General features: G+C 41.3%; 2 protein-coding genes across 4 annotated transcripts in view; both read right to left on the bottom strand.

Annotated features, from left to right (window-relative positions):
* The window catches only part of NLRP2 (NLR family pyrin domain containing 2), a 49,824-nt gene extending 49,053 nt beyond the window's left edge, over window positions 1–771 (bottom strand). For both annotated transcript variants that reach the window (XM_084770701.1, XM_084770702.1), the window contains exon 1: window positions 738–771. The gene's annotated coding sequence lies outside the window, so the exon portion shown is untranslated. The remainder of the gene's footprint in view (window positions 1–737) is intronic.
* A 14,482-nt stretch (window positions 772–15,253) lies between these two features.
* Window positions 15,254–21,368, bottom strand: LOC311591276 (natural cytotoxicity triggering receptor 1-like). Of its 2 annotated transcripts, XM_084770735.1 has the most exons (7): window positions 21,276–21,368; window positions 21,165–21,200; window positions 20,778–21,062; window positions 18,196–18,474; window positions 17,939–17,989; window positions 15,786–15,833; window positions 15,254–15,671 (listed from the first exon to the last, which is right to left on the bottom strand). In XM_084770735.1, exons 1-7 carry the CDS (start codon window positions 21,307–21,309, stop codon window positions 15,421–15,423), a joined length of 984 nt encoding a protein of 327 aa, XP_084626861.1. In that variant the 5' UTR covers window positions 21,310–21,368; the 3' UTR covers window positions 15,254–15,420. The 2 variants fall into 2 exon arrangements, with proteins under 2 accessions (XP_084626861.1, XP_084626860.1); XM_084770734.1 differs by having other exon boundaries at window positions 21,165–21,346.
* Between the last annotated feature and the right edge of the window lie 5,694 nt (window positions 21,369–27,062).

The raw sequence follows: 27,062 nt of genomic DNA, 5'->3' as shown, positions 1-27,062 counted from the left end.
ACAAGAGGATTAACACCTGCATCTAGGACACACATGCAAATGATGTGCAGGCAGAATTGTCATGAGCTTGAGGCTAGCCTGGACTACAGTGAGACCCTGTCTCCCAAAACATAAGGGGATGGGAATAGGGGTGGGGGGGAAAGGAGAGGGGCTCTCAGAACAAAACCATAGCATTTTTCCCAGGACCTGGAACACACAGCTTGGCCCAGGACCTGGCAGACTCAGGTGATGCAGTTTTCTGCGTCTTTGTGTTCTATGTACTCCCACATTCTTAACTCAGATGAACATCACTCCTGCCTCTGAGTCTCTGAACCATTATTCACTTACGGACTATGGTTCTGGCAGAAGAAAAACTGTTGTAAGTCATTGGGGAGGGCTTCTCCAAGCCCACCACAGACTTTGCACAGAGAAAGCCTGTGGGCTCGGTTCATTTGGTTGAGTGCTCGAATAACCATGCACAAAGCACTGCATAAATTCAGTACAGGCATAAGTCTGTAGCCCCAGCACTCTAGAGGTAGAGACAAAAAGATCCATCAGTTCAAAGACATCTTAAGCTATAGGGCAAATTGAAGCCTGGGCTACAGGAGTCCCTGTTTCAAGGAATCAAATTTGAGCATAAACCCTGGACCCCATAATTCTTTCAGGCAAGACATCCAAACATTCAGAGAAAGGGAGGAGGAAACTTTTTTAGCACAGAAACACCCAAAGGAAGAGTAAAAAGCAGAATTATTGCTCACCTCTTCACAGCCAGCACTTGCTCGCGCTCACCGTGCTTCAGGTGTGGGAAAGCCCTCTTAAAAGTGGTTGACTCCTCCCCCAAGCTCTGTGATTGGGTCCTGGGAAATCAATCCCACCCATGAGAAACTTCTATCTAGGAAAGGAATAGGTGCAGACTGATTTCTGCACTAGTCCCATGCTGTTCTTGCTCAACATCTGTGGTTTGCAAACCTGGATTGCAATTAGACTTATCCACTCCAGGGCAGGGAGTTATTTTATGGTGCTAATGTCTTAAGAGTCAAACATTTAAATTTAACGTCGAACATTAAAGGGCTATGATAGTCAAAGGGAGCTTGAGATGAGGCAAGACAAGAGATGGTAATGGGGGGAAAGAATGACAAATATTTTATTTCTTTTATGTAGGAATCAGATTTAAAATTTTTTTTATTAATTTATTCTTGTTACATCTCAATGGTTATCCCATCCCTTGTATCCTCCCATTCCTCCCTCCCTCCCATTTTCCCCTTATTCCCCTCCCCTATGTCTGTGACTGAGGGGGACCTCTTCCCCCTGTATATGCTCATAGGGTATCAAGTCTCTTCTTGGTAACCTGCTATCCTTCCTCTGAGTGCCACCAGGTCTCCCCCTCCAGGGGACATGGTCAAATATGAGGCACCAGAGTTTGTGTGAAAGTCATACCCCACTCTCCACTCAGCTGTGGAGAATGTTCTGCCCATTGGCTATATCTGGGTAGGGGTTTAAATATTTATTAAATGTTATTTATTTATTTATTTGTGTGGGTGTGTATGTGGGTGTGGTGAAGGTGGGGCTCATGTGCCATGTTGCACATAGGTGGAGGTATTTTTCTCCTTTTGTCATGTGGGTCCTGGGGATGGGGGTCGAACTGAGGTTGTCAGGTTTGATGGCAAGCACCTTCACCTGCTGAACCATTTCATGAATCTAGATTTAAATGAACACACACACACACACACACACACACACACACACACACACAAGCACATCAATATCTTCTGATTGAGTGTGACAACACACACTTGTAACTCCAGCATGTGTGAAGCTGATCTAAAACTTAAGGTCAGCTGGTCTTCAAAATAAGTCTTGGCCTTCTGGTGTGTGTGTGTGTGTGTGTGTGTGTGTGTGTGTGTGTGTGTGTGTGTGTTAGAGAGAGGGATGGGGTGGGGAGGGGGGAGAGGGGTGGGACAGGAATGGAATGGAACCTAGGGCTTGTTTCACACGTGGTAAAGCAAGCATTCTATTTCTTATTCATAATTCTAGCCTTCATTTCATTTATTTGTTTATCAAGCTACTGAATTTCACGTGGCAATCTGTCTGAAGTTGCAATCTGTACTTCTGACTAACTGACTGCAGTTTGGAGGCTTCTACAATGCCCTATGTGCTAAGTTCAGCTATGTCGGCTAGATTGGCTCGGGAAAACACATCAGTGTACATTTGCCCACCAGTTACACTGTTCTGAAGGACACAGGTAACAGCTGCAGGAAGGCCAGTGTAAGAGGCTGAATGCGATGCATCAGGATCTCCAGCCAGAGTATCTTGTTTTCGAGGAGTTGGGGTAGTCTATTTTACTGGCATGTGCAAGTATTCCATTCACAGACACGAAAATTCCTCTAAGCCCTGTACTTTTGGGGTGGGATTCTATGAAGGCTTTTTTTAAGGTGAGCATGGGTGATTACACCACTGGCCACCAGGGACCCACTTGAGTGATAGCCCTTCATCCCTCTCTGGAAGTCAAGTAGAAATGGGACTGAAAGTTCCCAAAGTCTCAACCATAGTTGGTTCCTGCAGCAATGAGCCCTTTAGTATTGTGGCTGTCTTGGCCCATCCTCAAAATGACCTTAAGACAATTTGAAGTGTAGTTGGATTTGTCTTATCTTTGTTGTATACTCCCAGGAAGCTTCAGGAGCCAAGGCTATGTATTTTAACAAAATGTTAAATGTTGTGTCACTGTGGAGTGGAGATAACCCCTCAGTTTTCCGAGTGGCATGTAGCCTAGTTTGCAAACTGCTTGCCTAGCATGTACAAGGCCTTCGGTTCAACACCCCAGAACCACGGTGGTGCATGCTTGTAACCCCAGAACTCTAGAGGTTCAAAGTCATCTTTGAACATAATTCAAGGCCAGCTCATTCTACATGAGAACTTGTTTAAGAAAGTAAAAAAAAAAAAATTAAAAAAAAATATTTTCTATAATAGCATCCCTACTTTACCGGACCCAGGTGATCTGGAAAGGGACTGACATCTTAGAGTCTCCTGGCAGGTGCTGGCTAAAGCCCTCGGCTCACCAAAACCCACCCTCAGCCAGCCAATTAAGTTAAAATGTCAGTGGCTAGAGCACAGGTGCTTTTTTTAACATTTTATTTTTTTTAATAATTTATTCTTGTTACATCTCAATGGTTATCCCATCCCTTGTATCCTCCCATTCCTCCCTCCCTCCCATTTCCCCTTATTCCCCTCCCCTATGACTGTTCCTGAGGGGGATTACCTCCCCCTGTATATGTTCATAGGGTATCAAGTCTCTTCTTGGTAACCTGCTGTCCTTCCTCTGAGTGCCACCAGGTCTCCCCCTCCAGGGGACATGGTCAAAGGTGAGGCACCAGAGTATGTGAGAAAGTAATATCCCACTCTCCACTCTACTGTGTAGAATGTTCTGACCATTGGCTAGATCTGGGCAGGGGTTTAAAGTTTTATGGCCTGTATTGTCCTTGGCTGGTGTCTTAGTTTGAGCGGGAACCCTGGGCCCAAATCTGCCTATCATAATGTTCTACTTGTAGATTTCTAGGACCCTCTGGATCCTTCTACTTTGCCATTCTCCCATGCTTCTCTCATCTAGAGTCCCAATAGGATGTCCTCCCCTCTGTCTCAGTTTCCTGGTAAGTGAAGGCTTTCGTGGGACATGCCCCTTGGGCTAATATGCAGATATAAGTGAGCATATACCATTTGAGTCTTTCTGCTTCTGGGTTAATTCACTCATTATGATCATTTCTAGCTCAATCCATTAGTTTGTTGTTCATTGCTTTTCTTATAGAGTTCTCAGTGGCTTGTGCATGGCTAGCTATTGACTTTACCGAAACTAATATTTCCTAAGGATTGAGTTTCTTTTACATTTAATGCTTACGTGGCCTCTTTCTTAATAATTTTTGATATAAGAAAAGATATATATTATTCTTGGACATATTTATATAAGGATATAGAATTTTATTTCTGAAACAGCCTCAGTCCTCCTTGGTTTGAACAAAGTGACTGTGAGATCGATCTTAGCTTACCTGATCTGCACCCTCTGTCCTTCTCTTGGGGTGGGTTACTTACGATCTCCTCCCAGTGAAGTTGCAGATTGCTTTGACCAGGACAATTTTGAGTTTTATCTCAGAGGCAGCAAATGTTAGTATTAACCTCTATGGAACTTATGACATCATCCTGAATAGGACAGTCTTTTGGTCGTAGGGCACTGAGAGAATCTGATGCCCAAATGCCCCAGTGACCTGCTGGCCAGCACGTGTGACTGCATGAGTCTGTTGTCTGCCACGGTGCTCTGAGGGCTTACCCCAGTACTACTGTGACAGTGGCTGCCTGACATGGACAAAAACTTTGAAAACAAAAGACAAACAGACAAAAAAAAAAAAAGAGTTTATGGCTGATCATTATCTACTTACCCTGGGACCATCTTCACACCCTGGCAGCAGGACTCCAGGGAGCAGGAGAGGTGAGCCCAGTGGGAAAACATTCATGCAGCTACATCCTGGGCCCCAGCACAGGAGAGGTTGATACTATGTTCTGTGTCTGCCTCTGTCTGGACTTAGCACTTATTGGTTGGGGGTGCTTCCACAGAATACTCTAAGCCTGAGGGTTTGCTGTGAGGCTTCTAGAAGGATTTTTTTTTTGCAGACCTGAAGCTGAATCCTCCATTATGTAGTTTATGTTAAAATTTATTTTTGTTTTTAAAGCCGTTAATCTCACAGTTCATAAAAATACAATGTTTTAAAGGAACTTTGAGAAACAAGTTTCATACAAAGATACATTGTGTTTGGGTCATAATGGTTCTTACTCTCTGGCCCCATGTCCCAGATCTAGCTCTCAAATTATGTCCTTTTTTAATACTCATGTGTGTAGGGCCAGAGTGTGCTTGACCTTCCGGGGGTCACACCCCTAAAACAAAGCTTATTCTCCCTTCCCCAGGAGCCACCAACAGTCAGAAACTCCTCATTGAGAGGTGGGAGTTCCTAGGTCCTCTTCCTGGTACAGTATTGACTGGCTGATCATATGCAGGCAACCAGAGCTGTTTTAGCTTCGTGAATGCAGTCTGTCATATCCAGGGGACACTGTTTCAATGCACTCTTCCAGACCTCTGTTATTTCCTTTTTGTCTTTTCTTTTCTTCCTTCTCCTCTTCTTTCTTCTTCTTTTTTTTTTTTTTACTGTTTTTATGCCCCACTTCTATGTTGGTTCCTGAGCCTTGTGATGATGCCGCTGCTGCTGCTGCTGCTGATGTGTGTATGTGTGTGTGTACATGTGTGCATTTGTGTGTTTGTATTCTTTGCATGGCCTTGCTCTCTGGGGAGCTGATGGCCACACATTCACAATGAGAATTAGAGAAAAACCGTGACTTTGTTTGTAATTGGTCTTAGGGAAGTGGGATCAGGTTTCAGTCAATTTTTCCCTACTGTGGGGATTCCCCAAGGTGTGGCTTATTTCTTGTACATCTAGACAAACTAGGACTTTTTCACTGGCTCTGACTTGCTTTCTTTACCTGCCTCAGGTGTTAATGGGTTATGCCTGGGTGGTCCAGAGAGCTAACTTCTTTTGAGTACCAATTACTCTTGATACATATAAACTGTTTAAGAAACCTTGCAGTTCTGATATCAAAGAAGCAGATGTGGGAGTTGGGGATCATTCGGTGACCCAAAGCTGGAGATTTTAACATATCTCTTGTAAAGTTAAAAGAGGAAATTCTTAAGTATTTCTTCATCCAGCATGAATACTGACGTAGGCACGTGTGTGTGTGTGTGTGTGTGTGTGTGTGTGTGTGTGTGTGTGTGTACATGCGCGAGTGCGTGTGCATGCAAAATCCTGAGTTTTCAGGGAGAAAACCTTCAGCCATTTTTTCCTCTATATCAGAGCTTTTATCTTTAGTAAAATTGACCACATGGGCCAGATTCTTTATTGAGTGGGTGGTGCACATTACAAGATGTCTATTAGTACTGTGGTTTCTGCTCATCAGAATGCCCTTGAAATAGCCAATGCATAGAGGCCAATTATTGGTTGCCAGGGACTGGAGAGGAGAAATGCAGAATGCCTCCTTTACTGGATGTAGAATTTCCATTAATTTTTTTCCTATTATATTTTGATGTGTTTGTGTGTTCATCTGGACATGTCACAGAACCCTTGTGGACATCAGGAGAACATGCTAGAGTTGGCTCTCTCCTTTATGGAGTATTGAAGTCAGGTTGTCAGGCTTGGCAGTAGATTTTCTTTTACTTATTGAGCCATCTGGACAGCTTTCTATAATTGCCTAAGATTTAAAAACTTAGAAAGTAGTGATGGTTACACTCAATGCTTAGTGCAAAAAAAAATCACTTGGAAATTCAGGGTTAAAATAGAAGCTGGATCTATGTATATGAGTTTTGACATAATAAAAGTCTCATTGATGATTCCAAATATGTAGGATGATGATAGTGTGTGTGTGTGTTCATGGTGGGTGGTGGGGAGCTCAGAACTTCCCTCAGGTGATGATCACCATCGTGGTCTCCAATGAATACATAATGTGGTATTTATATATAATGTGCTCTAAATAGGATAATTTAATTTTGAAATAGATAAAGATAAAAAAATAAAAGTATACTGCATGAGATCTAGCTAGTAAAGGATTCAGGAATGGATGACTATGAAAGCTCCAACTATGAGCTGAGGGGCTATTTGCAGTTAATAAGCGATGAAAAGAAATAGGAGAGAGAGAGAGAGAGAGAGAGAGAGAGAGAGAGAGAGAGAGAGAGAGAGAGAGAGAGAGAGAGAGAGAGAGAGAGAGAGAGAGAGAGAGAGAGAGAGAAAGAGAGAGAGAGGGAGGGAGAGAAAGTTTTCTTTGGGAGTATAGCCATTGTTAAGTTGTTCATGTGCTTGGTGGGTGATATCACATCAGTGCAGATGTGCATAACAATGGGTTATGAAGAGATTATTACAAAAATTCTCTTGGAGGCTGGTTAGATGGTTCACTGGGTAAAAGTGACTTCAGACAAGCCTGATGACCTGAGTTCAATCCTCAGGACCCACATGGGAATAGGAGAGAACCAACTCTTGCAGATTATTCTCTGACATCCACATGTGGTCTCTCTCTCTCTCTCTCTCTCTCTCTCTCTCTCTCTCTCTCTCTCTCTCTCTGTGTGTGTGTGTGTGGTGTTGTACCTTCTAATCTAATAAAATAAAAACCTGCATAAAATTATTGTAAGGATTTGTATGAGTTTTAAAGTTAGCATACAGGAGGCTGGAGAGATGGATGAGTAGTTAAGAGTGCATATTGTTCTTTCAGAGGAATGGGTTCGGTCCCCAGCACCCATATCAGGTAGCTAACAATTACTTGTACCACAAGTTTGGAGTAATCTGGTATCTTCTTCTGGATTCCATGTTCACTTCGTTCATGAAGTGCGCATACAAACAAATAGGCACACGTACACACATTCAAGTAAAGTTATCCTACTAATCAATTAATGGCGTTTACATATGGTGTTAGACAACATTGGTTTTGTTGACCCATCTCCCCTATATCTTCCCTACAATCTTGTTGCTGGTTCTCTTCTTTCTCTCATCACCAGCCTTCCTTCTGCCTTCATGCCCCATGCATTCTATTATCTTTATGTCTCTCTGTTACAACCACGGAGCCCTCTTTTCTAGCCTCTCAAAAGCCCTCATTCTAGTTTGATGAATGATATTCCCTCCACATACACGTAGAAAATTTTTTTAAAAAGTCAAAATGACTTTTAAATTGAGTGTAGTTTTTGAGTATGTAAAGTGGGTATGTGAATTTGAATGTCAGTGCCAGCGGAGGTCAGAGGTGCCAGATCCTCATGGAACTGGGTTTACAGGAAGTTGTGAGCTGCATGACATGGGTTCTGGGAATCAAACTTGAGTCCTTTGGAAGAACAGTGAGTGCTTTTAACTGCTGAGCCATCTCTCCAATTCCCATGTATAAAATTAAAGACCATGATTATCATATAAAGGAAATACTTGATATTTATCTTTCTGAGTTTAGGACATTTCTTATAACATGATCTCCTGCAAATGTTATGATATTATTTTCCTTTACAATGGAATAAATTCCATTGTGCACATGTACCACGTTTTCCTTGTTCATTCTCCTTATGGTGTATTTATGTCTGTCCTCTTCTATCTATGAGAGATATATCTCAAAGTCCATCCCTGAAACTTTGGATTGAAATAACCAGGATCTGTGTGACTCCTGAACTTAGTATTCAGATGCTTCCCTTTGGGAGATGGGAGGAATCCCAAGTTTGGCTGCTAGAGTATAGCCTCCCTGCGACTGGGGACCTATGCTTTATGTGGGCAGATCATACCTGGCACTAAGGGATCTTGTGTGATTCTTGTACCCAGGAGACATCTGTGGAGTTCCTAGAACTATGCATCCCAGCTCCTAGTATGCCCCCTTCCATCCTGGAAACACTGATTGTAGGTGTTTGGGAATCAGCTGTCATGTTATTCACCATAAATGCAATCTCTGGTCTTCTGCCACTCAGTTATAATACACTCTGGTGCTGCCATTTTGGAAGTCCCCTGAAAGTATGATTTTTTAAAATGCTAAATGAATCTGACTTTTGTAATGGACAACATATCAAAATCTTACTCAGATATGATGCACGTTGTCTGTCAGCAATGCCACAACAAAATGCCACAGGGAAGGTAACATAACAAATTTATTATCTCAATATAGTGATATGCACTGAGCTTTTGGCTATTGATAGTATCATGCAGAGGGAAGAATTACTGTCTTTAGGTGTCTACCCACTACAGACTCCATAGGAAAGCCTCACACCCACAATCACACAGATGGCCCTGGTTAATCTAAGTGGGTCAGAAACAAAATGAACATAGGACGTTGCAGAGATGATGGGGTAGGCTGGTGTGGTGGGAATTTAGGAGTGTATAAGTGATCATCATGAAAGGTGTACATATGCAAAATTGTCTAAAATAAACTTAATTGATAATTTTAAAGACAGGATAGGGTTGGTTTCTCCTGAGGCCCTCTCTTTTGGCGCTCTCTCTCTCTCTCTCTCTCTCTCTCTCTCTCTCTCTCTCTCTCTCTCTCTCTCATCTTCTTGAGGAGCTCCTTTCCCCTCTGAGTCCTTTTACTTTCTCCCACTCTTCCATAAGAGGACCTGTGCTCTGCCCAAAGTTTGGCTGTGAGTCTCAGCATCTGCTTTGATCCCTTGCTTTTTAGAGGGCATCTATAGACAGCTCCTACCCTGTTCCCTCTTTTCACCTGCTTCCAAGTTTTATTTTATTTGCCCTCTTGAATGAAAATTAAGCATTTCCCCTAGAGTACTCCTTATTACTTAGCTTCTTTAGGTTTGTGGATAGTATGTTTATCCTGTATTATATGGCTAATATCCACTTATAAGTGACCATATACTATGTGTGTTTTTCTGGATCTGGGTTACTTCACTCAGGATGATCTTTTCCAGATCCATCCATTCACTTGCAAACAGCCACAAGAAACAAGCTGGAGTAGCTATTCTAGTATCTAATAAAACAGACCTCCAACCAAAACTAATAAAGAGAGATGGGGAAAGACACTTCATACTCATGAAAGGAAACATTTCAATTCTCAATTATGAACATTTATGCCCCCAAATGCAAAAGCACCCACATTCCTAAAAGAAACATTACTAAAGCTTACATCACACACTGAACCCCATAAATTAATAGTAGGAGACTTCAACACCCCACCCTCAACAATGGATAACTAGATCACAAAGATAGCAAAAAAAAAATAGAGAAATAATGAAACATATATGTCATGAATCAAATGGACCGAACAGATATTTACAGATACCTAAACCACAGAAAGAGTCAACAAAGAAAGAAAAATTCAGACCAATTTCACTCATAAGCTTTGATGCAAAAATACTCAACAACAAAAAAAACCACAAACAAAATCTGAAAACATATCAAATATTTCATTCACTATGACCAAGTAGCCTTCCTCTCAGGGATGCAGGGATGATTCAACATATGAAAATCCATCAATGTAAACCACCATATAAACAAGCTGAAAGAAAAATACATCACATGAGTATCTCATTATATGCAGAAAAAATGTTTGACAAAGTGATCTTGAATGGCAGGGAAACACTTAAAGGAAAGTTCAATGTCTATATTCATCAGAATGGTTAAGATCAAAATCTGAAGTGTCAGCACATGCTGGTGAGGATGTGGAGAAAAGGGAATGCCACTCCTCCACTTCTGGTGGAATGCAAACTTTACAACCACTTTGGATATGCACCTGGCACTTTCTTAGAAAATTAGGTATTTTTTCAAGACCCAGCTGGCTTTACCACTCTTGGGTATATACCCAAAGGACACTCCACCCTACAACAACACACTTGCTTAACTATGTTCACAGTAGACTTATTCATAATAACCAGGATCTGGAAACATCCTAGATGTCCCTCCTATGATTTCAGAGAGGAGTCAAGTAGAGTTGGACTCTGAGAGGCTCCACTCAGAAGTGCCTCAAAACAGATGCTGAGACTCATAGCCAAATATTATTTGATGCATAGGGAGCCTTGTAAAAAGTGAGAGACAGGAGAAAAGGACCTGAAAGTGACAGGAGATTCATAAGATGATCAACAGAGCCAACTAACTAGGGCCCAGAGAGGCCTGCTGACAAGGAAGCATGAACCAAGGATCTTGCACGGACTGCAGCTAGGCCCTCTACCAAAATGTAGCTGGTGGGCATCTCAGGCTTCATGTGGGTGTTCTAGTAAAGGAAGCCTCCCTTGCTAGCTTTTCAATTAAATCCTCCCTGGCTGGACCGCCTTGCCAGGCCACAGGGGAATAGAACTGCTAAGTCTTGATATGATTTGATGAGCCAGGGTGGAAGGGGTCGGGGTGGGGGCTCCCACTTTCTGAGTAACAAAGGGAGGGGGATGGTAGAGAGGGAGGGAGGGTAGGACTGGGAGATGAGGAGGGACGGGGCTATAAAAAAAAAGTCAAGAATAATGCTTTCAAATATAATTTAGCTTAGCACCTGAGGTGATTTGGTGTTTTTCTTCTTCATTCTTAATCTTGATGTTTAAAATACTGTGTTCAGTATCTCACAAAATGTAAATGCAGTATTGAGCTGCTGGGAGTTGCTTGCGATCAGTGTGAGAGATTTTTTATTTATGAGTTAAGAGCACAGCGTTAGGGCTAGTCAGAACCTTTCTCCATATTCTCTCAAGGAGGCTCCTTTACTAAGCCCAATCCAGACTCTAGGTATAGGCACATAAAATGCTTCTAACTTACATGATAATTTGTTTAAGATGACAGTTCTTTTGTCATAAATCAGAACGGAGAAAATTCAACATGCCACAAACTCACTAGAAGCAAATCCATTTAATCTTGGATTGAATATGCTTTTGGGAGATTATAACTTGATACTAAGTTAGAAAGTTCTGCCAAAGGGAAAAAGAGAGAAGAAAATTCAATTTGGATCTCCGCTGGCTATGGGTACAGTCATCAATTGCCTACAGTGCAGTGAGTGACATGTATGTTGGGGTCTAAATTAATTCCTTGATATTCCTTTCTCCTATAAATCTTTGTATTAAGTCAAACATGGAAACACAATTCAAATTTTTGGCAGGTTGAGGATGGAGGCTCAAGAGTTCAAGAGCAGCTTGGATCACATAGTGAGATCCTGTCTCAAAACAAATCAGAACAAAGCAAAGCAAACCAACTCAAACCAAATAATAATAATAATAATAATAATAATAATAATAATAATAATAATAATAATAATGTTATATAATTTCTTTGGGTTTAGGAATATCCCTTGTTACTTAAGAGAAAAATTATCTTTAAAGATGTATTTGACCTAAGGTGTCTATGTAGGAAGGAATGGTGATTTGTATTAATATATTAATGTGGTGGTCAAACAGTTCAAGGAGGAAAGAGATGATGGACTGCATATTCTATATCAATAGCAAGACCCAGGAATCTCAAGTTCTATGTGTATTCACATGTATATTCTGTGTGTTTCCTGATATCTCCTTTTAGACTGAGAATATGATCAATTTACATGAACCCATAGTCCATATGGGAATATGGACATGAGCACACTGATAGGGTTCTGATACTATTATAAGGAATTATCAAGAGCTGGGGTAATGGATCATCTAGAAAAGTCACTTGCTACCAAGACTGATCACAAGTCCAATCCCTAGGACATACATGGAGTATAGATGGGAAACCAAGGTTTGACTGAGATCCAGCTAGGACGCATCTATGTCTCTGCAGTATTTCTTCATAGTTTGTGTTTCTACTGGTTGGGGTTGCAATGGTGTCTGCACCAAGACCAAAAATAACTTGAGGAGCAAAGAGTTTAGTTTAATTTATAATTCCATACTACAATCCATTACGAGAGAAATCAAGACAAGAACCTTGAAGGAGGAGCTGAGGTAGAGCCTTGTTCCTCGTTGCTTGCTTAGCCCATCTTCTTATAGCACCAGGGTCAGCAGCATAGGGATGACATTGCCCACAGTAAGCTGGGCCCCCTACTTCACTCATCAATGAAGAAAATGTACTGTAGGATTCCATACAGACCAATCTGGTGGGAACATTTTCTCAACTGAGGTTCCCTCTTCCAAATGACTTTAATGTGTATCAAGTTAACACAATACTATCCAGGACAGCATATGTCTACTTATTCATATTGTTTGGTACTTATTTCAAGTGGAATTCTTGCATACAAGAGAATGAAGAAAGAAATAGGGCCAGGCTAGCAAGAAGAAGGCTCAGTAGGTTAAAAACACTTGCAGGATTAATCTAAAACTTGTATTCAGTCTTTGGAGATTACATAAAATTTATGTATTTAGGAATATATATGTATATACATATACATGTACATATGTGTGTATGGCAACAGTTAATGAAAAACTGGCCATGAATTTGAAAGAGAGTAAGGAGGAGACTATGGGAGTATTTGAAGGGAGGAAAAGGAAGGGGGGGAAAGATGTAATTATATTGTAATCTCAAAAAATGAAAGAAATATTTTTTTGAAATGTGGAAGTAGGAAACCATGACACTTGCACAAGTATGTTCATAGTAGCTTTATTTGTAACAGCCAGAAACTGAAAACAACCTAGATATCCCTCAGTTGAAGAATGGTTAGAGAAATTGTGGTACATTTACAGAATGGGATACTATTCAGCTCTTAGAAACAAAGATATCATGAAAATTGCAGGCAAATGAATAGAACTAGAAAAAATCACCTTGAGTGAGGTAACCCAGACCCAGAAAGACACACATGGTATATACTCACTTATAGGTAGATATTAGCCATATATTATGGGATAACCATTCTAAAATTCACAGACCCAAAGAAACTAAGTAACAAGGAAGGCCCATGGGAGGATGCTTGAATTTCATTTAAAAAAGGGGAAATAGAATAGACAGAGGAAATGCTTGCAGAGAGGGAATAAGATAGGAGAGGGAGTGCTGAGGGAAGTGATGGTGGGGACCACATATGAAGGGAGTGTGGGAGGACAGTAGGCTGGCAGAGAGAAGTGAAACTGTGGGTGTGGGCATCTCTGAGGCAAGCTGGAGACCTATGACAGGGTAGGTTCCTGAGATGCAATCGGGTGACTCAGCTGCAACTCCTAGCTGAGGGGACAAAGGAATTGAAGGGGCCATCCCCTAGCCAGGCAGGATTTCCAGTGGATGGAAGGGGACACCAACCCACCTACAAAACATTCTACCCAAAAATTTCCCTGCCTGCAGGATGTTCATGGATAAAGATGGAACAGAAGATGAGCAAAGAGCCAACTAATGACTGGTTCAACCTGAGACCCACCCTATTAGAGAGAGACAACCCCCAACACTATTGACAATACTCTGATATACTTGCAGACAGGAGCCTAGCATGACTTTCCTCTGAGAGGCTCCACTCAATAGCAGAACAAACAGACACTGAGACCAATAGCCAAACATTAGGTAGAGCTAGGGAAGTCTTGTTAAGGAGCGTGGGGAAGGATAGAAGGTCCCAGAGGGCACAAGAATCCCTCAAGAAAACCAACAGTGTCAACCAACCTAGGTGTATAGGGGCTTACAGAGCCTGAAACACAAATCAAAGAGCATGGATGAACTAGACGTAGGCCCACAACACATATATAACTGCTGGGCAGCTTGGTCTTCATGTGGGTCCCCTAGCAACAAAGGGAGTGGGTTTTACATATGACATGGACTCAGTTGCCTGCTTTTGAATCACATTCCCCTAGTTGGGCTGCCCTGTCTGGCCTCAATAGAAGAGGATGTAATAAGTCCTGACGTTACCTGATGGGCAGAGGTGGGTTTGTAAGGGGAGGTATGCCCTTTTCTGAGGAGAAGGAGAAGGGGAAAAGAGGAAGACAGTGGGAGGGTAGGACCAGGAGGAGAGGACAGAGGCGGCTGCAATAGGGATGTAAAATGAGTAAGTGAATACATTTATTGAAAGAGTGGAAGTAGAAAAACTGACTCCATGAAAGTGTTCTCTGACCTTCATTTGAGTGACAGAGCATATGTATGTACACAGATGCATCTTACACACATGTATACAAAATATAAAAATGAATTGAGAATGTAGCTGAAAATATGGCTCATTTGTTAAGCGCACTTGTTGCTCTTTCAGAGGACTTGGATTCAATTCCCAGTACACACATGGTAGCTCACAGCCATCTGTAACTTGAGTCCTTGGGGATCTGATACCAGCTACACAAATGGAGCACAGACATACATACACCAAAACATCCATACGGATAATAAATAAATAAAATTAGATAAAAACCATACAAGTAAAGAAATATTCTCATGGCCATCACATTGGAAGGTAGCTATTTCTAGGAATGACAAGAGTGGGTAAAGGTATAGCTTGTAATAAGGAAGCATTAGAGTACTTAAAGCTTAACAGAAACAGAGATTTTTTTTGCTTTTATAGACTATTATTATTATTATTATTATTATTATTATTATTATTATTTTGTGATTCTCACTGCAGCCTCAGAGTTCTTTTAATAGAAGACAGAGACCACAGTCACACTGAAGAGGTCAAGTGAACTTGGTTAAACAATGAAAAACAAACAAACAAACAAACAAAATAAGGTTCTAATATGAAAAGAATTTATCCCTTCCTCTAACACAATTGGTTCTTTTTTTTTTTTACTTTTTTTCTCCTTTATTAATTTATTCTTGTTACATCTCAATGGTTATCCCATCCCTTGTATCCTCCTATTCTTCCCTCCCTCCCATTTTCCCCTTATTCCCATCCCCTATGACTGTTCCTGAGGGGGATTACCTCCCCCTGTATATGTTTTTTTTTACAGTAGAAACTTAGAGCCTTCATCTCACCATGTCCTTTAGGATGCTTTTCCAAATAATCTACCTCTTCATTTCTGAAAAGACCTCTCTCTTCATCCACGGTGCAGCACAGAGCTCACATAGCCCCAGCTTCAAGAGTTGTCTTCAGTTCTCCCATAGATACTGTATCTCTTTTTTCCTTTTCAAGGGAATGTTGCATTCTCCATCTTCTCCTGCATTCCCAATTTGCTAATCTGTTGGTGCCCTCTCGGTTCTTCCTCTTGCTGAGCCAGTCTTCAGCCAAAAGCCACACTAGAGCCATCAGGACTATGCATGCCAGACCAATCCGAATGAGATTCTGAGTTGTGTGGTCCCAGAAGGTAGGGTCTGGAGTCAGAAGACAGGGTAGCTGTTGATAGATGTTACTCCCATCCCATCCTCCCTCTTCTTTGACTTTTCCTGTGCCTTCTCCAGAGGCTATAGTTTTTGATGTTCACTTACCGTTCTGTAGTCCTGATTCTTTGGTTGAAATGTCATACTCCCAATAATCTGAGCATAAGGAAAGGAAGAAGGGATGAACAGAGGAAGGTGTTGGTCCCTTCCTTTGAAATCTTTCTTCTTCTGTATATGTCTCTATTGCATCTTATGGCTTTCTCAGGGTGCTCTATGCCCAGAATTCCAGCCCCTAAGAGCTTCATCTGGCAATAGACTAACAAAGAGATGGGTGAACTGAAGCATGGATCCACCTGTAGTACTAATACCTGTGTCTTTGTGCCAGACAGATCCTCTAAAGGAGCCCCAATTTCCTCATTTATTCAATACAATTTATTTCTCCTAACATGAAAACAAGTCCACACACTTGGCAATTTTTTCATCGTCTGACATGAGCTGCTCCCCCCCAATCCTATCATCACCTCTGTGATGGGCAGTTTTAAATGTCCTTTTCATAATCTAGAATTGCCTGAAAAGCGTTCAAATGAGCAATGATTTAGATCAGGCTGGTCTATGGGCATGCCTGTGTGGGATCACTTTGATTATTTATTAATATGTGAAGATCCAACCTATTGTGGATGTTACCATGCCCTGGGCATAGGGTGTATGAATGATACAGGACAGGAGAACATTTGATTAGAGCTGAAACAGCACAAATGTGTTTATTTCTCTCTGTATTTGACTGTGGATATGTTGTAATTAGCTGCATGAACTCTTCTCTTAACTCCCTCTCCATGATGGTCTGAGACCTGAAAGTATAAGCTGAATACATCTCTTCCTTTTTAGAGTTGCTTTTAGCCAGGGTGTTTTTTTTTTATCACAGCAACAGCAATTAAATTCTCAGTAGAGAAGAAGGTAACTAAAACAGACTAGAGAATAAGAGACTGTAGAATGCTTAGACCTAAGTGGGCTTTATCAATCCCCTCATCCCTAGGATCAGAGGCTACTGTGGAATAGGGGGTGGGAAGGCTTTAAGAGCCAGAGGTGGTGGATCATTACAAGGAACTAGTGTCTTGTGACCACAGCATAGCAGTTGCCTATTCAAACTCATAGCTATTATGTTAGCATTAATAAGATGCGTGAAATATCAGTGTAAACCCACTCTCAACATGGATAGAGGAGATAAGCATGAAGTCCCACCCCTGGGTGAGTAGCCACTGGCATTTGATAGCTTCTTGGGGAAGAAGAGTGAAGCTTATTTAGGGGTTTGTCTCCTAGCAGGTTGGCCATGCTTTGGTGGAAGGCTACATACCCAAGAGAAATGTGGAAAAAAATTGTATTTGATGAATTAAAAAATGACACAAAAGTTTGGTAGGTAGGGAGGTGAATCTATGAGCAGTTGAATATGATTGAAACATTGTAGGCAATTCTCAAAAATAAATAATACAAATTAAAAAACGAAATGGAACTAGCCCACGCAACTGTTTTCAACCCCATTGGCCTCATTACTATTCTATATCACTCAGACATTCTTACTGCCTTAGGCTGTCTCTACCTGGCTACACATCTCCCTTTCCCTGAATCTCTGTGTATATTCTCAGTTGCCATCAGCTCAGTGGCTTCCCATTCTGGGGAATCCTCTTTCATATTGCCACCTTCCCTCCTGATCAATTTAGGATATATTTTCCTACACCACCACTTCTTCTCTATGTGACAGAGGACGCATTTACTTGTCCTGACCAACTCTTCATTTGTTTCATATTGCTGAGATACAAGTTTCACAAAGGCCAGGGTGTTTAGCTGACTGACGGTAGCAGCTGCTGGTAGGCATTGTACACTAAATGGATGTTATGAGTAAGTGCCACATGTTAAATGTCAGTAGAAAGCTTTGATCTTTCCTATGATGTGTGTGTGTGTGTGTGTGTGTGTGTGTTGTTGTTGTTGTGTTTGTAGACCAGAGGTCAACACTGAAGACAGCTTCAAGCCCTATCCACCTGAGTTTGTGAGACAGGATCTTTCAATAAACCTTCAAGTTCAACTAGACTAGTTTGCTGTTGAGGCTCAGGGATCCTCTTGTTTTTCTGTCAATAGCACTAGGATTACAGGTAGAAGGCACTACGCCTGGATTTTTACATGGGTATTGTGCATCCAACTTGGGTCCTCAAGCTTGTGTAGTAGGCAATTTACCCAGCTCTTTTCTGGATAATTTAGAAGCGACTCACCAAAAGAAGAGGTAGGGGCCGTGGGTGGAAGGCTGGTATTCCCAACACCTCCTACAAGTGAAGAATAATTATAAAAGATAAGAATCTTAAGTCTCCTTTTCTATTCTCTATTACTTCATTTTCTCTGACTCTCTGGTGTGGTGTTCCGAGTGCCCAACTGGATCTCTAAGAAGCAGAGAACTCTTTGCTATCTCGTTCATCACTGCTGAAAGCATCCCCTAGAACTGTGGTTAAGACGTGGGTGAGAGCGTCCTTACCTGTGACGAGTAGTGTCACGGGCTCACTGGGGAAAGACCATGCATAGTCATTGTAAGAGCCAAAACACCTGTACGTTCCTTGCTGGGCTCTGGTCACAGGGCCCATGGGGAACTCTGCCTGAGTGTTTCCATATCTGTGCTGGACGTGGTTGGGTCCTCCCTCCTTGAGCAGGAAGAATTTGCTGGTTGCAGTCTTTAGGTGGCAGGAGAAGGTGATATTCTCCCCTAGGGTTACTTCGGTCCCTGGATGGACCCAGAGGTTGGGTGTGTCATACAGACCTGTGAGAGGAGTGGAACTGTTATATATATAAAGCATTATTACCCTGCAACTTCTCTGTCTCCCGTTTCCTGTCCCTATGACCAGATACCAGTCTTTAGAGTCCGAGAAGCTTCTGTTTCCTAAACTTGTGCTATCTTGTCACACATGGATCCATGATCACTCAGGACTAAGGCCCTTGGGCCACAGCTTCTGCATCTCTACTCATGATTCTATATTTGGTCCTTAGTGCCAAAACTACCAGTGTCACCTGGAAGCCTGTATGTGCACTGCTCCTACCCAGAATCACTGCATTAGAAACACAGGGACATGATAGCCATTTGCATTTAAAAATTTAGTTTTTGATATTATAGTATAATTACATCATTTGCCGTTTTCCTTTCTCCCTCCAAACCCTCCTATACACCTGTCCTTGATCTCTCTCAAACTTGTAGCCTCTTTTAATTAATGGTGGTTAGACACTCATGCATACACACACACACACCCACACACAGAGAACAACACAACCACACACACATACACACACAGATATGAATACACATATTCCTAAATAAATAAGTACAACCTGTTCAGTCTGTATAACTGCTACTCATCTGTATGCTTTCAGGGTTTCAGGGTTGATCATTAGGTGTGGGATAACCAATTGGTGTGCTCTTCCCTGGATAAGGCTTTTCTTCTGCAATCATTATTCCTCAGCTGCCTTTAATTCTGTGTGTAGGGTTGAGGCCTCCTGGAATTTACCCTGTACTAAAGAAATCATTTTTTTTGGGGGGGGAGGCTGTGGAAGTATCTCAATTGATAAAGTCCTGAATTTGATCCTCAGGTCTGGGTTTGATCTCCAATATTCACATAGAAACCCAGGCATGATGACACATGCCTGTGATCCCACTGCTGGAGAGAAAGAGACAGACAGATTCTTTGGCCGGCTAGTCTAGTGTATGCACTTGGTGCACCTAAAGACCAATGAGGGACACTCTCAAAAAATAAGGTGAATGGTTTCTGGAAAAGGACACCTGAAATTATCTTCTACACACACACACACACACACACACACACACACACACACACACACACACACACACTCAATCAATCCCTGTTCACACAAGAACTTGCAGACACTTGTTCAGAGCCGTTTCACATATGAGACTGCAACAAACCATTAGTGTCTTTCACCCCCAGAACTTTTGCTTCTCAAAACCAGAGACCTTTACACCATTAAACAACTCCCTTTCTCCCTGCCCAATGTTTGACAACCGCTCTTCTACATTTCTTTTGTGTCTGTGAGATCTGATTATTCCAGGCAACTCTGTTAAGTTCACTTAGATAGTATTTGTACTCCCATGGCGGGTTTGTCTCCATTAACATAACGCCATCCAGGTCCAGCTACATCATAAAATGTGCCAGCATTTTCTTCCTTTGTAAGTAACATCGCACCATGCAAACATTTGTCCATTTATTCACCAAGCGACACTAGTGCTATTACTACCTTTTAGATACTGGTTTATTATTTATTTATTTATTTTGCATACTATTTCCCCCTCTGTGTTATTGTGTGTGGTACGTACTGTGTTGTAGTATGAATATGGCTCCTGTGTGTCTATAAGTGTGTGTACCTGTCAGCAAAGGTGTGGAGGCCAGAGGAAGATATTGGGTGCCCTACTTTATCCTTCTTCATCTTATTCCCTCGAGACCGGGTCTCACTGAATGCACATCTAGGCTGTTGACCATCAGGCTCCAGCAATCTGATGTTGTTCCCTGCCCGGTTCTAGTGTACGTGGATTCTGGGGATTTAAGCTCGGGTTCTCATACTTGAACAGCAAGCTCTCTTATTCGTGACATCCAATGAGCCACCTTTTGGCCAGTGTGACTAATATTCTCATGACCATGCATGCGCAAGGGCTGTTTGTGGTTTTACTAGGCCATTATGTGATTTCTCGAGCTTGATTCACCTTGAGGACTATGTGTGTGGCTGGCTACATTTTCTGAAGAAACTCCATCACAGGTTAACGTCTTCCTGCCCAGCTTTTATTCTCTTGTTTTAAGTCCTTAATCACACCCCTGCACATAGCTGCCTGTTATAGAACTATCTTTTACAGATCTTCACCTAATACTTGATGCCCAGGCTCAGAGCTGACCTTAAAGATTGCCCTTGTAGGAAGCAGCCATGATTGGACACATGCCTTGACTCTCAGCCAAGATACACAGTGTCAGAGTAGGATGTAAAGAGTTTTCAGTATTTATGAACCCAGGAACTCCTCATGATTCATGCCAGGGTGACTCTACATCTAAAAGCCAAGATACTTACCGGTCACTACCAGATTCAGGGTGTCGCTGGACTCTGACCAGAGCTCCCCACTCTGATAGAAGCAGGTGTATCTCCCTGCAGAGTGTGACGTCATTTGTGAAATGGAGAACTTGACTTTACTCATTGATCTAGGTGGCTTTGGTCTCTCCAAGGCAAACAAACTTCCTTCAAAGTACAGTTGATACTCAGAAGCCCTCTGAGTCCCCTGGCACCAGATGTTCACCGAGTTCCCTTTTGGGACCATGTTACTGGGTTTGGCCCAGATGACAGGTCTCGGGAGAGTCTCTGTAAAGGAACCAGAGGCAGGCATCCCAGGTGAACCACTACATATCTACCCCACTTTTTTTCTCAAAACCATCCTACAGAGGCTCTGAAGGAAGGACTTACGTTTCTCAGTGTTGATCCTCTGGCTCACACATAGCCCTAGAAAACAGCAATGATGAGACTCTGTTTCTCCCTCTCCTGCTCTTGATTCCACCCCTCTTATGAAGGACTCACCAAGGCAGAGTAGGGCAGGGAGTGTTGGCAGCATACTACTGACAAGACCAGTGCTGAATGGTATGTGTGTGTGTGTGTGTGTGTGAGTGTGTGTGTGTGTGTGTGTGTGTGTACTGAGTCCAGTAGGTGAGGGAGATGCACAGGATGTGGTGGGTGAGGTCCAACACCAATCACCATGGGACTTTCACACTTTTTTTTTTAAAACAGCCACCCTTCATCACTGACCTTGGCCTTTAGGCAAAACTGTGGCCCACACAATCCATTTAACCACATTTTGGGTCTAAAAAGCTACTATCACGATCACCTGCACAGTCTTAAATCCATTTCTGGGTTAACCTACAAATTCATTCGGGGGGTGGGGGGGGGAAGAGATTCGCACAGCAAAAGTTCTGAGGATATCTCAGATGAGGATTTTAACCTTATTTTGGTGCAACTTGCATGTGTTTGGATTTGATCATTGGTTTAATCAGAAAGCAACACTGATGCAATATTAAATTTTGCTATTTTGTTCCATTAAGTGCTATTATCCTATTATTTTATATTTTATGTGCATTCGTGGTGTGCATATGTATGTGTTTGTGTACTTGCATGTGTATAGACACGTCTCTGAACACATGGGCATGTGGAGCCGTGGAGGCTGATGTCGTGAATCATCCTTGACTGCTCTTCCACCTTATTTATTGAGTCAGGATCTCTCAGTCAAACCCAGATCTCACCCTAGCCAACTTTTTCTGGGGATCTACTGTCTCTGTATTCCCAAGATGGAATTACAGATGGGCTTCCATGTCAATCTGACATTGTATGTGGACTTCTATGGAGCTGAGCTCTGGTCTTTATACTAGCATAGCAAGCATTTTAATCACTGAGCTGTCGTGTGTGTGTGTGTGTGTGTGTGTGTGTGTGTGTGTGTGTGTATGCATGTGTGCATGCACACAGGACCACTTATTTTTTGACACAATGCGTCTCAATAGCCAAGAGCTTGCCAAGTATACAAGGTTGGCTGACCTATGAGCCCTGCCTCTGTATCCTCAGCACAGTGACTATAAGCTCGTGTTTCCATGCTCAGATTTTATGTTTTAAATATTTCATTTTAAATTAAGTGTCTCTCTCTGTGCGTATGTACACATGAATGTAGTGACTAGAGAGGCCAGGAGAGACCATAAGACTTACTAGAGCTGGAATCAGAGTTGGTTGTGAGACTCTTGACATGGGTGCTATTAACTGCTGAACCACTTTTCAAGCTTATGCCTGGCTTTATTTTCTGTGTGGCTCTGGGGGATTGAACTGAGATTCTCATACCTGTAAGGTAATCCGACTTGTTGGTCAGATTATTTGTTCCTTCCTTCATCCTCTATTAATGTTGGAGAATTGCTGTTTCCTGTGTTGGACACCATTTCTTCCTTCCTGTCCTGCTTACCTCTTCCTCTCATGTGCGTGATATTAATTTTGTTATCTTCTGTGAGTCTTGCTTGGTGGTTATGACCAGACTGAGTTCATGGTTATCTTGAAAAGTCCTACTTTCTTCATCAATTTCATGGCCTAATTTTACTGGATAGAGAAGTATTATCTGAGCTTTGAAATCCCATATTTTCTGCCTTTTAGAGTTTCTGAGAGATCTGATATTGTATACCTTTGTATGTGAGTTGGTGTCTTTTCCCTGTGGCCTTTCCTATTCTTTCTTTGTTTTATATTTTTGATATATTGACTGAAGAGTTCTACTCTTTTCATGTCTAGTTGGAGTTCAAGATAGGTCTTGTATTTGGATGTCTATGTATTTTTCTAGACTTGGGAAGCCTTCTGCTGTAATTTGATTTTATAGGTTGTCTAGACCTGTGATGCTTTTGTCAGCATTCTTGTCATCTGGTGGATTCTTAGGTTTTGTCTTTTAATTATTGCTCTAGTTTCACTTTTGTTCTTGTGATAAGTTACCCTGAGAAAGAGAAACTTATGGGAGAAGTGGTTTATTTGGATAATAGTTACCAGTTAAATTCTGAATATTGACGAATCAAGGCAAGAATTTGCACTCTATTTTCTCTTTCACTTTATTTTTTATTAATTTATTCAGATTACAACTCAATTGTTATCCCATCACTTGTATCCTCCCATTCTTCCCTCCCTCCCACTTTCACCCTATTCCCTTCCCCTAGGTCTATGACCGAGGGGGACCTCCTCCCCCACCATATGTCATAGGCTATCAAGTCTCATCTTGGTAGCCTGCTTATTCTTTCTTTGAGTGCCACCAGGTCTCCCCACCAAGGGGAGGTGGTCAAATATGAAACATTAGAGTTCATGTCAAAGTCAGTCCCTGTTCTCCACATAACTGTGGAGAATGTCCTGTCCATTGGGTAGATCAGAGTAGAAGTTTGATGTTTACTACTGTATTGTGCTTGGTTAGTGCATTAGTTTGAGAATACCCCCCTGGGCCCTGATCCACCCATCATGATGTTCTTCTTGTAGGTTCTTCTAGGACCCTGTGGGTCCTTCTATTTTCCCATCTCCTATATTTCTCTTACCTTGAGTCTCAGTAGGATGTCCTCAAATCTATCCTAATCTCCTGGTAAGTGAAGACTTTCGTGGGACATGACTTTTGGGCTAGCGCCCAATTATAAGTGAGTATATACCATGTGAGTCTTTCTGCTCCTGGGTTAATTCACTCAGTATGACCATCTCTAATCCCATCCATTTGTCCACAAATTTCAGGATTTCTCTCACAATTTCTTATATTTTTTTAGTTATGAGTTTAACCTTTAATGGCTGTGACATCTCTCTAACCCTCATGATTTCTTTTATGAAAGAAATGTCCAAACTAATTGGTTTGAGATTATACCCAATTTTATTAACATGTATTAATGGTGCAAATAGGGCTTTTAGTGTGACATTTCTGTATAAGCATGTACTGCTCTGTGGTCCTAGAGTTATCCATCATCTCCATTACTTTTCATTACCCACTCCCATTTCCCCTTACATATATCTAATAATCTTTATTTTATGTCCTTATCCTATCCCAGTTCACACAAATCACAGAAGATGTATGTTTGTGAGATTTGTGTATTTTTCCAACTTTTTGAAACATACAATTATTGATTCAAAAGTGTGAGACATATTTGGTGTTGTTACAAGACAGAACTATAGCATTGTTTAAAGCTGCAAGTAGAAATGTTGTGCCTGAGATGAAGTTGCCATTTAATACAGTTTCATATTCCCCTAATGGCACTGTGACAGTCATCTGTTGTCATGTTTATGTATGTAATTTACATTTAGACAAAGCCAATACCTTAAAGCCAAAGGAGGGGACTTACTTTTTTCAGCCAGCCTACTAGTTCTTTATAACTAGGGGAGACACAATAAAAATCCCCAAACAGCAGTGTAGATGGGAGATGAGTGTCGCCAAGGAAGTATTCTTAGCAATTGATGACTGTTGGGAGAGGGAATTAGTTTCCCCTCCACAGTTGCAGCCACTGGGAGGCTTCCCATGCTCTTGTAGTTGTCCCTACAGCATGCACAGATGGCAGCACTAACTAGGCTCAGTGAGTTTTAAAAGAGAGTATATGAAGTTATGAAGGGATAGTGATGAAATGGGTAGGGAAGGAATTGAAGGGGAGAAAATGGGAGTGAGTTTCATCAACTATATTTACACAGCAAATATTCAAAGAGTACAAATAAAAACACAAGGAAGAAATATACAGAATAAAGAAAAAAAATCTGAGGAAGAAAAGGAAGGTCCAGGCCTGGTGTTGCAGACCTGTCATATGCTGGCAGGAAGATTGTGGTGATGCTGCATGAAAGAAAGGTCTCAGTGACCTGAGCTTGGGCCTCCTGTTTTAATCCAATGTCAGCCTAATCTTTAAAAAGCCTAGTCTACTCTAATCTGAGTTCTTGTACCTATCCAACTCAATTATCATACAAGGTTTACTTCCAATATATTGAAAGTGGCACTGTGGGCTATTAAGGATAATTAAGTAATAGAAGCTAATTGTTAGTTGAGCAAATCATGGGTCATGTTAATTATGAGTCTATTTTTTTTAATCACAAGAACATATATCCTAGGTCTAACAGATAGACATGATTCTATAGATATATAAGGTAAAATAGATAAGGTCTTCAAAAGCTTCAGAGACACACAGAGACACACATTTGAAGATGTTTTTATTATTCTAAATATCCCTTGACAACAAAACAAGCTAAGTCCTGCCAACACCCAGCCTACCTCAAAGAAGATGATGAGCATCAAAGAATATCCTTCTGGAAATGGCTTCAAATGCAGCAAACAAGCCACTAGGCTAAATGTGCTCATTTTGGCCACAGACGGAATTCTGCCTAAAAATGGGCAAGCTTGGATGCAGGCAGAGTTGACTACCAACTCAATAGTTCCTGCCTCACAAATATGTTTGTTAGATATATTGGGCTAGAAGGCCAAAAATGATTCTCCAATGTTATATAGAGTTTTGGGTGACTGTTCAGGCAGTAAAGTGTCTCAGTCATTTTTTGTTCACTTTGGAAGCTGCTAACCTGAGCTTCTGGTTCACTCAAGGAATTAAGTTTTATTCCTTCTCAAGTCTCTGATGGAGTTGAAGACCAGATAGTTTAGTCTTACAATTAAACTTAGTTGGTTAGGAGTTAAGATGTTTTTAGTTATAGATAGATGTTTTAAGTTAATAGACATGAGATATGATAGATATTAATTTACATTCAGAATTTTAGGGTCAATGAGATAGGAAACATGTTTACTTCAAGTTTGCCAAATGCAAGTAGCCAAATCACTATGAGTGTAACAGTTATATAATTCCTGATTTTTTTGTGGCTCTTCCTGCTGTATGTAGTTTATTTTATTCATGTGTAATAGTATAAATGTATATGTCAAAAAAGAAACATATCAAAAAATGGAAAAAAGAAGCCTAGTATAAAAGAGGCTGATCTAATCTAAGAAGTAGTAGTGAATGAAAGCCATGCTTGTTATCTACAAAACAGCACAGCAAACACAGTAATGAAAAGGAATGAGGAATTGTTGTATTAATTTACATGAGTCTCATAAGGGAGAAAATCGTTTTCCTGCCCCTTCTTACTTACAACAGCACACAAACCCATAATCATATATCATCAACCTATATCTATATTGCTCCTTCCAACATATTTTGTGTATGTGTCATTTCCTTTAACACCTCATTCCTTCTAACCCTCAGTCCTATACCTGATCACCACCCTCCTCTCTCCCTTACACACACACACACACACACACACACACACACACACACACACACACACTTCTTTGAGTTAGGGAATGAATGTGTCACAAAGGCAAAATAGGGAATATGGTGCAATTGAGGCTGTTCATTCAGCTGAGCTAGGAGAAGTTACTTACATTGGAAATCCCAAGTATAATAAGATTGATTTTAAGGTTACCTTGGAGGTCAGCTAATTCTTAATAGGATGAGTGTTTGTTATGGCAGAATAATTAGTACAAGACTATAAAGACCTCAAACCACATTATTAACTTGATAACAAGTTGGATGAACATTTGATTTGTAAAAGCAAACTTTAACAACATTTCTCAGAAAAACCACACTCACAGAGGAGCACAAATTCAAGGTCTGAGTGTACCACAAAGTGAGTTGAAGGCCAACCTGTGAAACTCTGTGAAGACATGCCTTGAAGGAAAAATAGGGCTGGGGATTTATTTGTAGAAAACCCATCTAGCATGCATGAGACCTTCAGTTCAATCTCAAGTACCACAAAAAGGAGAAAATAAAAAGTGTGTAAAAAGATGGAAAATTGCCTGCCAGGCAGTGG

Source organism: Acomys minous, assembly GCF_964271855.1.
Source record: "Acomys minous genome assembly, chromosome: 20".
NCBI classification, from domain to species: domain Eukaryota; kingdom Metazoa; phylum Chordata; class Mammalia; order Rodentia; family Muridae; genus Acomys; species Acomys minous.
The sequence above is the reverse complement of the archived record's forward strand: the minus strand, read 5'-3'. Positions and strand labels throughout refer to the sequence as shown.

What these genes read in the sequence shown, in the direction of transcription:
- LOC311591276 (XM_084770734.1), bottom strand. Translation starts at nt 21,309, where the DNA reads ATGCTGCCAACACTCCCTGCCCTACTCTGCCTTGGTGAGTCCTTCATA. An exon ending in CCTGAATCTGGTAGTGACCG is followed by an intron (nt 18,475 to 20,777) that starts GTAAGTATCTTG and finishes CTCCTCTCACAG; the next exon opens with GTCTGTATGACACACCCAAC. An exon ending in GGCCCCTACCTCTTCTTTTG is followed by an intron (nt 15,834 to 17,938) that starts GTGAGTCGCTTC and finishes CCTTATGCTCAG; the next exon opens with ATTATTGGGAGTATGACATT.